The sequence below is a fragment of the Haliotis rubra genome, unplaced genomic scaffold, assembly GCF_003918875.1.
Source record: "Haliotis rubra isolate DU_JTF1 unplaced genomic scaffold, ASM391887v1 Scf1136, whole genome shotgun sequence".
Classification (NCBI taxonomy): Eukaryota; Metazoa; Mollusca; class Gastropoda; order Lepetellida; family Haliotidae; genus Haliotis; species Haliotis rubra.
The window spans coordinates 31,553-43,064 of NW_025765044.1; the positions used below are offsets into that span (position 1 = coordinate 31,553).

Consider the following 11,512-nt stretch of genomic DNA (forward strand, 5'->3'; position numbering starts at 1 on the left):
ATTCTGAGCCATAACATACAATTGGCACAGCCATACTATCAAGTATCTTTAGTAAATCTTTACATGGCATACCTCCAACCCTTTTAGAATACCCGTAAATTGACATCATACCTTTGTTTGCCTGTGGACGAAGACTAAATTGCGCCTATCTCCAAGACAATTCTGGAGTGAGTAGAAGTCCTAAATATCTATATGAGGAAACAACATCTATTTGTTTTCCTTGAAAATACCATTTTTCATATGATCGAATTTTTGTTTTATCCAAATTTATCTTCGTTCTAGTTAGATCACTGAAATTTTCCAAAGCATAGATCTTGCGCTGCAATTCTAAGCAAGAGCTGGCTACTGAAGACACATCATCAGCAAATTACACCAGTATATTAAATTTGTTGATTATTTGATATTCCGTAGTTAATGTACACTGTAGAGTATATGTTACAAAAGGATACGAAGTGATATTCGTCTTCTATATATGACAGTTTACAGATGTTTATTGCAAGCTTCTTCAATAAACCACTCGGCATTTAATCGTTATGTATGTAAACTAGATCTACACGACCAAGAGCAAGCAAATGTTTCATGTGTACTTCAACACCAGAAAAAAAGGGGACCCAAACGGTTTCATGTCGTGTAGTAATGCAGAATGTCGTTCTGTTTATACAGAAACTTTTAGCATTCCTGAAAGTTTATTCGAAAATACCGTTTCTGTTTGAACTATGTGTTATTGCCAAACAAATCCCAAGCACAGTGTTTATGCACACCATTAGAGAACCACTTTTCTTATTTCGACAGTCATCCACTATTTTTCTAATACCATTTTTCGATATTTACAAAAATTCTCAAATATTCTCAAAAGAAGGACATTTGAAGGATATAAAAAGTACATTCTTTATTCCAAACTTTTTATCAGAAATAAACATAAGGGGCAATAAAACAAGTCATCACTGTAACACAACACAACACAAGCTTTGCTCTAGAATCTATCACACTGGACAGAAAATGCTGTAGATGATGCTGTAAGTAATTTGAAACATTTCCAAAAGTAGCGTAACTTTTACGAATGCATGCTTGATAGTATGAAAAAGTTGATAAATATTCTGTGTTTCTTCTTCTTTTTATTCTTGAGTACAACGTTTCAGGGCTTGTTCTGGTCCCATCATCAGGTAAAACTGAACAGTAACTGTTGGGACCCAAACGTTGTACTCAAGAATAAAAAGAAGATGAAACCCAGAAAATTCTCTATGTTCATCAAATAACATCTTCTAAACATGCCAATCAAACATCTACTTGGTGTACCTCTGTAATTGTTGGCTAACGTAGTACCCTTTTCTCAGGAATATGTACAATTAAGCCAATGCACCACGACTTTGGACAACTTGATCGTTGAGAAACGTAAGTAACAACAAAATATATGAAACTGAAATGTCTTTAGATCAGCCCGACGACTATAGGGCAGTTAGAGTGACCTAGTTCATCCATGATGGAACCACTGTCCAACTCGTCGTCCTCGTACCAGGCTTTCACGTGACCGACAAAACACCAGGGGAACGAGGCAAAAGAAGAACCACATGGGCACAGAGAAGCCGAGGGCGTGGGTGTACAGAAGCGTATCCTTGCACGGAGAGTCGGCCAGCTACACGTAACCTAAACAGATATAGATTTGCAATACACTCATTTGCTATTCTAAATCTATCATATATTTTGCCCTACACACACGCACGCACACTCGCATACATACATACATCATTTGCAGTGCGCTTTACTTTGAATTCACTCATTTAATGACAGCTGTGCCTTTAATTTGCTATTTGTCGAGTACATTTGCTATGCTGTATAATAAGCAGGAGTTGAAACATCATTTTCAAGGAGGCTCAAGTCTATAGCAATGCCACATCGAACCTACAGCTAATATAAACAAACAGGCATATACACCATGCATTACGATGGTGAGAATACCACGAAGTACTACAAGTGTCGTGAGAAGCTCACCTACGATTCCCCATCCGATGTTAAACAATCCAATGATGACACAGATAGCGCCTATGAAGTTTCCTGAAAAACACTTGCAGCAGTACCAGCAGGATGCCAGGATGGGGATGACGACAGAGGTGGCTCCCTGGACTATCATGTAGATGGCGATTCGGGTGTGGCCTGGGCACAAGTCGTAGTCACGGATGCCTTGAGAAACGAGAACATCAAATATCTACGTGGGGTTCACTGGAAGGCTTGGCGAATATATTCCTCCTCTATCAACACATTAATCTGACACTCAATGGGAAACTTATGTTCCTTTCAGGTAAGTGTCTCTCGGATTTAACATTGTCAGTAATAAAGTTAATCATTATATACATTGTCAAAGATTAAAGCAAAGCCTAACAAAGACATAGTACTTATAGCGGAGCAGCTTTAGAACACAGCACCACCACAACTTCTCGTAGGAATGGTGTTTGCCTTTGTTCACACAACAAGTATGGGTCTGCAGGCTAAGCATGTGAATGCTATTGTGACGTGTTTGAAAAGTTTGTGGTGCTTAATTCTAAAGGTATACTCTGGCCTCATGTCTGTATCATGTCTATACCCTGCCCGTATCACGTCTACATTACATGTATACTTGGGTATGACCATACTATTATACGAGGCGTCATGGTATCATTGAAGAGATATGTATTTATAGCAACAACACCCATTTAGGTACCGCCTCCGTGGCGTAGTGGTTAGAGCGTCCGCCCGGAGAGTGGAAGGTCGCGGGTTCGATCCCCGACCGCGTCATACCAAAAGACGTTAAAATATGGCACTTGTTGGTCCCTGCCTGGCGCTCGGCATTAATCGGTATAACAAGGATTGGTCGGCTCGGAGTCAGTATAATGTGTCGGGGTATTCATGCTTCACTGCGGCATGGTATCTCAGTGGGCTAGCACTATAAAACCAGCTTAAGTCTGGGCTAGTACAAGCAGCCGCACATACACATACACACGCATGCACGTCGTCATATGAGCGAAATATTCTCAATCACGACGTTAAACCCAATTTCCCCTCACCTCGCCACACCCATTTCGTCAACACGGAATGATTCGATGTTGTTGATCTTACCAAAGACTATCATGGCCACAGAAAGCGTACCAAAGATAATGGAAATGATGCCGACACACGCCTTCGCTGAAAGGAAAAGGAAACATATACATTGGCTTGAATTACAAGTTAAATAGATATCTGTCTTTTTGTTTCAATTGATAGTATCCTTTCCTTCACACAAAAAACATATGTGTACTTAACATAACGCTCGGTGCTGATACCGTTTGTCGTCCCTGTATCAGGGGCCTTAGGGCACTGTGTACCGTGATTAACGGAAGCTTTTATCACATCCGACGTTTTGATTCACTGCTAATTGGTTACTGGTTACTTACTGGAAGCGCGGGTTTTATCATCCTGGTGAGGTATGGTGACAGAATGGTGAGTCGGTGGTGTAGACTGCTCCACTGTCAACAATACATGCACATTGTTCGTTGACATGAACTTATCAAAGCGGTAAGAATGTGAAGTCATAGTCATTCATGTTTGAGGTCATAACGGTTACTCTACGCTCAAGTATTGTGTAATCTTGCAACACAATACTCACCATGACGCTAGTCAACAAAACAACATGATACTCACCATGTCTCTAGCCAACAAGACAACATAGTACTCACGAGGTCTCTAGCGAACAAGATAAAATGATACACTCCATGTCCCTAGCCAACAAGACAACATAGTACTCACCAGGTCTCTAGCGAACAAGATAAAATGATACACACCATATCCCTAGCCAATAAGACAACATTATAAGTTGTACGCTTCTCTAGAGGGTAATACGGTCTGATGTGCGCCTGTATGTGGCTATGTTACCCGAGCCGGTAGGCGAGGGATAACACTGCTACAAAAAAGAGGCTTACATCAGACCGTATTACCCGAGGGAGAAGCATACAAAGTACTTAATTTACCGCCATGTTGAATGTACAAACTATCATTTTATCTTATTGGAAGATCGCTACCGACTGAATGACATGTAAACAAAATGGCGTTTGCCTCTCGACTGGATTGTTAAAATCAGTGAAACATTTTCTGACAAGCTTAAAACTGCTATAAAAATGGTTAATTTTGTTTAAGTTGAGAGTGCAAACGATTCAATGTATAAGATAGTTTAAATAAATCAGTGAAAGTCAGTGAAATAAATGTCTACATTGTGAACTCAAAAACAGCTAAACGAACGGTTTTCGAACTCCGGGCACTGCATGCGTCATATTATGACGTCGATGTTAGATGTGTTAGCGATGCAGCTTCTCGGCGGATAGTTTGGCGGTTACCGCGGCAGCGGATAATATTTTTCCAGTTATCACCCTCCTTTGAGGGGTGACACGGAAACTTGTTGAAGCGTCACTGATCAATGAAATTAAAGTATTTTACATTAATTCAAGATAAGATACTCACCATGTCCCCAGCCAACAAGACAACATGATACTCACCATGTCCAAAGCTTTCAAGACATCACACTATTCACCATGTCCCTAGCCAACAGGACAACATAATACTCACCTTGTCCAAAGCTTACAAGACATCACAATATTCACCATGTCCCTAGCCAACAAGACAACATAATACTCACCATGGTGCCGTTGTACAAAACAACCTTAGCGCTAAGGTTACCTTAATTCTGTGTTAAGGTATGGGAGTTACTGTCACCTTAGCGCTAATATTGCTTTGTACAACAGCACTCATGTCCCAAACCAACAAGACAACATAATACTCACCATGTCCCAAACCAACAAGACATCATAATACTCACCATGTCCCTAGACAACATAACATGATTCTCACCATGCCTATAGCTAGCACGACAACATGATGCTCAAAGTGTTCCGGGTTATCATAACAGCACCACGTGTATAATGTCCCTCGACAACAAGACATTTCAGCAACTTACTCTTCTGCAGGACATGGCTTAATGGGCACTCACCACTCCCTGTGATTGCAGATATTCCAGAGACTTGACCGACCACCTGCCGAGTACGCGCCGCTAAAATAAGTTGAATAACAAGTTACATATCGAAGTTTGCATTGTTCAAGAATACCAGACTTGAATAACGAACGAGCGTTCACATGTGTCTATGTCTGTGTCTATGTATGTGTATGTGTCTATGTATGTGTATTTTTTCATGTCTGTCTCTATGTCTGTGTCTATGTATGTGTATGTGTCTATGTATGTGTCTATGACTGTCTGTGTATGTGTCTATGTCTGTGTCTATGTCTGTGTCTATGTATGTGTCTATGTATGTGTCTATGTCTATGTCTGTGTATGTGTCTATGTATGTGTATGTGTCTATGTATGTGTCTATGTCTATGTTGTGTCTATGTATGCGTATGTGTCTGTGTCTGTCTGTGTCTATGTATGTGTATGTGTCTATGTCTGTGTCTGTGTCTGTGTCTATGTATGTGTATGTGTCTATGTCTGTGTATGTGTCCATGTAAGTGTCTATGTATGTGTATGTGTCTATGTCTGTGTGTGTGTCTATGTATGTATGTGTATGTGTCTATGTATGTGTATGTGTCTGTGTATGTGTCTGTCTGTGTCTATATATGTGTCTATGTATGTGTCTGTGTCTATGTCTGTGTGTCTATGTATGTGTGTGTCTGTGTCTATGTGTCTGTGTCTATGTATATGTCTGTGTATGTGTCTGTGTATGTGTCTGTGTCTATGTGTCTGTCTGTGTATGTGTGTATGTATGTCTGTGTCTGTGTCTGTGTCTGTGTATGTATGTGTCTATGTATGTGTATGTGTCTATGTATGTGTCTGAGTCTGTCTGTGACTATGTATGTGTCTGTATATGTGTCTGTGTATGTGTCTATGTCTGTGTATGTGTCTATGTATGTGTCTATGCCTGTGTTTGTGTCTATGTATGTGTATGTGTCTGTGTCTGTCTGTGTCTATGTCTGTGTCTATGTATGTGTCTATGTCTGTGTCTATGTATGTGTCTATGTCTGTGTATGTGTCTATGTATGTGTCTGTGTCTGTCTGTGCCTATGTAGGTGTCTATGTATGTGTCTATGTCTATGACTGTGTCTGTGTATGTGTCTATGTATGTGTATGTGTCTATGTCTGTGTCTGTGTATGTGTCTATGTGTGTCTATGTATGTCTATGTATGTGTCTGTGTCTATGTATGTGTCTATGTATGTGTATGTGTCTGTATCTATGTATGTGTATGTGTCTATGTCTGTGTCTTTGTGTGTGTCTGTGTATGTGTCTATGTCTGTGTCTATGTATTTGTCTATGTATGTGTATGTGTCTGTGTCTATGTCTGTGTCTATGTATGTGTCTATGTCTGTATGTGTGTATGTGTGTGTCTATGTATGTGTCTATGTATGTGTCTATGTGTATGTGTCTATGTCTGTGTCTATGTCTGTGTCTGTGTCTGTGTATGTATGTGTATGTGTATGTGTATGTGTCTGTGTCTATGTCTATGACTGTGTCTGTGTCTATGTATGTGTATGTGTATGTGTATGTGTCTATGTCTATGACTCTGTCTGTGTCTGTGTATGTGACTGTCACAATGTTGATTTCTCCAGAGAACACAGAAATCATTTATTTCACCTCAGACCAAAATATAATCTACTACTTTGTAGGTATACCATCCTCGATAATCTCCAGGATATACGTTACGATCACTCTCCACTATACCCTGGATGCATCCACGGCTTGGGGCGATGATTTTATTACCTCCCTTGGCTGGCTTTTTATCCAGTCAGGTGCCTACGCTGGGAAGTTGAGCGTACCAATCACTACTCACTATCGCGTCTTAAATTATCTAACCGTTTAAACTTGGCAACACAATTGATGCAGAGGTACTCTGAAAAAGGTAGAAGGAGTTCTTTCATATATTCTTTTTACAGTTTCAGATCTGTGAATTTGTCCTTATTATTTCCCCAAAAATCTGAGTGGCACTGCGAACAAACCTTTGCGACTGCGACCGCTACCTGTGTTGACAATGGAAAGCTCGGTTGTAACGGCGGCTTAGCTGATTGGCTACTGTGAGAATGCGGAGCAGCCAAGGGAGGTAATAAAATTATCGCCCCAAGCCGTGGATGCATCCAGGGTTTAGTGGAGAGTGATCGTAACGTATACCCTGGAGATTATCGAGGATGTAGGTATACAAGCTTTTGTAAATGTGGAGAAGCAGTTTGCAATAGCTGTAAAAATGGTACTTACGAATCACTTTCAAAGCCACATTTCCTTCTTCATCTGTAAAATAAAAAACACAGAATCTTTAGTTTCTGTAATGTGACAGCAGCGTTCTTATAAGTACCAAATGTTACTGTATAATAGGAACTATACTCAAAGACAAAGGTTATTGGGACACATAAACCACAGAGCCCGTGTAAAACGTTTACTGCCGCGAATGAAATACTATTACACGGAAAAACAAATGATTAAATGCATGATATATAAATGTGTGCTATATAGATCAACAGTCTCTAAGAACAGCGAACGTGACATGTGCAAATGAGCCACAACACAAAAGGGGGTTATAAGAAGTTTACACGGTAAGTATCGAGTGTGTCCACCTTGTGTATTCATGCAAGCCTGGAGCCTCATTAAGGTCACTACACCTCGATGGGAGGATCATTTATCGCAGGCACTATGGCGGGATATGGGATTTATCAGGGAATATAGACATGATTGAATATTCTCTGAGTTAAGTTGAAGTTGTGTTATCTAAATCTAAATCACAGTGCTGACAATATACATGAAATAATAGCAGCTTATTATCATGACCATCAGCACAGCCAGGTACAGGTCAGCTGCGAGTAATTAACCTTAATTAACCGAGTATAGTCACAGGCCGTTTAACATTGTGGACGAGGTGCTGAATACTGCAGGCTGACCATACATGTATCGTAATTCGAGACTGGTTTGTCTGACAGTCAGTAGTATATACATTGCATTCTTGTTGTAATGGGGACATGGCCCTCGGACAGCGTCTAGGCAGATGGGATGACGATTGCCTCTGGGATGCTGCCTGGCCGTTGCTGCACTGTGATGTAATTGCATACTGAGACGCCGAATAAAATGTTGTGGACCCACTGAGGGACTTCTGTGTTTGAAGGGACAAATATTCCAGACCATAAACAACCCGGGATATATTCCATATTCGAGGTGGAGGTGGAGGTCCTGCAGAGTTTTTTGGAAGATTCGAATGCCGTCGTAAACGTCATTCCATTTCACCCCAGACGTACACATTGGGTGCCAAATCACTGTATCCTTTGAGCTAGGGTGACACATTATCATTGCTATGATTAAGATACTACTGTACAACTGGAGCAGCGTGTGGCCTGATATCGGTTGAAACTTCACTTCCATTTGCAAAATCTCGTCAAGTTCCCCTCAATTCCAATCATTGGCGTCCTTGGTGCAGCTGTTATCCCTAAGATCGTCACCACCTCCAAAAAGATTAGAGCTAGACCCATGGCCTGATGTAACGTTCATTTGTGTGCCTGTAGACACGTGTCCTGCTATCTGCTCGATGAAGAAGAAAACGTTAAGAGAACTCTTCTCCATTCACGTACTCCATATCTGATGTCTGATCCTGGAGAACCCGTGAAGGTCCGGGTTAGAATGAACCTTCAGTAACCCATGCTTGTCGTAAGAGGCGACTAACGGGATTGGGTGGTCAGGCTCGCTGACTTGGTTGACACATGTCATCGGTTCCCAATTGCGCAGATCGATGCTCATGCTGTTCACTGGATTGTCTGGTCCAGACTCGATTATTTACAGACCGCCGCCATATAGCTGGAACATTGCTGAGTGCGGCGTAAAACTAAACTCACTCACTCACTGATCCTGGAGACGCCTGCATGTTCAAAAGTCAGAATTAGCCGACGGGCGTCTTGCATGGTTGCCATAGACGCGTCAACGTCGTCGAACTGTTGTCACAGCTACACCTCTGTTGCCGCAAGGGATGCTGACTCGAACCTGTATCGGAGTTGCGTGGTACGAATCCATCTGTCATTACGTGGGGTTGGTACTGCTGGGCGGCAGCAACGGGGAAAACGTCGCCATAAGTGCGAAATGGTGTTTCTGTGGACGTTTGATCAACCAGAATGCCTATAGCTTTTCACCTGTCATTTCCCCCCGAGGCCTGACATTTCTCTTTGTAATGTAGTGTCGTTTCAAAATGGTCTTAATTTCAGATCTCGGTATTACGGTGTTGCTACAACCTGATGCTGATTTTACATCTCAGAATTGCAGTGTCACTACAACGTTATGCTGATTTTACACCTCAGCAATGCAGTGTCGCTACAACCTGGTCCTGATGGTACATCTGAGTAATACAATAAGGTCGCCCCTTGATGACGTTCATAAATCCCCGTTATAAAAAACAACTCTTACCACGTGCCAGTGCCGTCATGGTAACCTCTCTGTTGACGCTCACCTCCCCCTCTGCCGAGACAGCGACCCCACTTCGACCTCCTGGAGGCAATACAATAACATACTTCATTCAGTGATGTGCATAACTGTATAAGTCATTAATGACAGCGATAGTTGTTGCATATAGATTTAACACATGGATTGCCGAATTAGAAAGAAGGAATGTGAAGAACGAGATATACAAATACAGGTGAAATGCATTGGAAATAAAAGCATTTGGAATCTCAGGAAAAGAACAATATTATCTACCCCCAACAATATCGCATTAACCATTATTTATCGCCTCATTTATCTTAGAGGAGTTACCGGCATATGCCATTGTTTAAAATGCTTTAGTTATTTCCGAGTTTGAATCCACTGCCATTCTTTACCAATCGTCAAAATCTACCGTTAAATCAATGGAGAGCGTGAGGGACAATGGTTACACAGGTTTGCTACAGCTAGTTCTACGACATCTGAAATTCTACGACGATCCCGGAGAAGCTTTGACCAAACCTTCTGGAACAGTCTTCAAGGGGTTGTTATTCACCCAAGGAGAACGAAGTTTGGAGTCTCCCTTTCACGAGATGGAGTACCATATATTTTTAGTTTAGTGATGAATAGCAGAAGTCCTTGATTTTCACGTAGAAATGATACTCGTAAAGGGAGGGATGTATTTTATGGATGACACTCCTGGGATAGACATCAAACTACACATGAAGTTCATGAACTGTCAAAAAACATTCTTAAGTTCTTAAGTGTCCGAAAACTCATAACACGAATATATATATGAACCAAATTACCTATGCGTTTCTTTTTTTGAGAAGTATATTTACCTCGTCTATATATCATTGAAAAAGAAATCTGTACCATCGTGTACCAACAGAAAGGCGAAAGCACCAGTCACATCAAACAAAATATTAAAGGAATCCTTTTACCAAAAATAACGTCAACAATCAGTATCTCGAAAAAATAACTTAAAGAAAAAAAGTACAAACCAATCTTTTCATCTAATGGAAAGTCAGTTAGTGTTATACATACTGGTGGCAACAACACCCTCCATTTTATCCTCTTCTGAAAGTGTTCTTCTCTGATTGTTCCAGCGGAGTCAGGTGGACCAGGAACGTCGACAAAGCCACAGAGAAGGAAGATATTTGTTTTTCAAGGACAAGACTAAACTCTTTCCTCAACCACATGGGTTTTCACATTTGTTGTCACTACTATATTTATGCATTTGATCGACACGTGGATCCTGTGAACTTTTGACCAGTTACACAGGTATGCGAGGAAGTGCTTTTGAACTGTAGCCAATATTCTTTATCTTAGATTACGTGGCCTTTAAAGTGTGATCGACAGTAAACAGCCAATACGTAATGCTGTCAACATTGCTGGCTTTGGCAAAAGCATACATTAAATCAGTGAATTTTATTTTTATCCATGTGGGCATCTAGTATTTACTTAGTTTCTGCATTCCATTGAAACACCATTTAGAAAGCACCACAAGTACTCACTACTCCTTTTAATCCAGGTTGGACCGGGGGTGCTCATTTCAGGTTATGACTGACCTGGCATGAATCATCCTGTGTCTTCCTGACCTAATGCTGTATAAAGCTGTTTGATTCTAGTGACTGGTTTACCTGGTCCAGACTTGATTCTGCCTGTCATTTTTATACCTGGGATGTTGCTTACTCATTCACCCAAAACTGTAAGCAGTTATCTGTGATGTAGCTGATACAGGCATTTTGACATTCAGTGTCAAATATGTTTTCTGTGAAAGGCACAATGTGGATACGAAGTGAGGTACAACTGTACATGGATAGTGTATGTGGTAACTGGAGTCATTTACAATCACCGACTGAACATATCATCTTAGCATGTAGTCAACAGTTAAATAAACGTAATCAGTGTATTTATAAACACGTCTCATACGTACATTACCCAGTTCCTACAGCCTAGATGGTCCATTTCAGTTAAACATAATGTAAAGGTTCAAATCCTATCAAACAGTAAATCATCTTTCAGCTATTTGTCACTTGGCGACAGGGTGAGAGAACAAATGTTCCCTATAGTTGTAA

The 11,512-nt window shown here is 40.8% G+C and overlaps 1 protein-coding gene across 1 annotated transcript; it reads right to left on the reverse strand.

Annotated features, from left to right (window-relative positions):
- Positions 1-874: 874 nt before the first annotated feature.
- LOC124292322 lies at positions 875-10,568 on the reverse strand. Its single transcript, XM_046729394.1, has 8 exons — positions 10,479-10,568; positions 9,420-9,500; positions 7,239-7,271; positions 4,991-5,050; positions 3,405-3,476; positions 3,091-3,156; positions 1,990-2,178; positions 875-1,644 (listed from the first exon to the last, which is right to left on the reverse strand). The coding sequence occupies exons 1-8, from the start codon at positions 10,498-10,500 to the stop codon at positions 1,634-1,636; spliced, it is 534 nt and encodes a 177-aa protein (XP_046585350.1). The 5' UTR covers positions 10,501-10,568; the 3' UTR covers positions 875-1,633.
- Positions 10,569-11,512: the final 944 nt, after the last annotated feature.

Coding starts and splice junctions, on each gene's coding strand:
- LOC124292322 (XM_046729394.1), bottom strand. CDS start 10,500: ATGGAGGGTGTTGTTGCCACCA. Junction 9,501..10,478: donor GGAGGGTGTTGTTGCCACCA/GTATGTATAACA, acceptor TATTGCCTCCAG/GAGGTCGAAGTGGGGTCGCT. Junction 3,477..4,990: donor ATCTGCAATCACAGGGAGTG/GTGAGTGCCCAT, acceptor TATTGTTGACAG/TGGAGCAGTCTACACCACCG.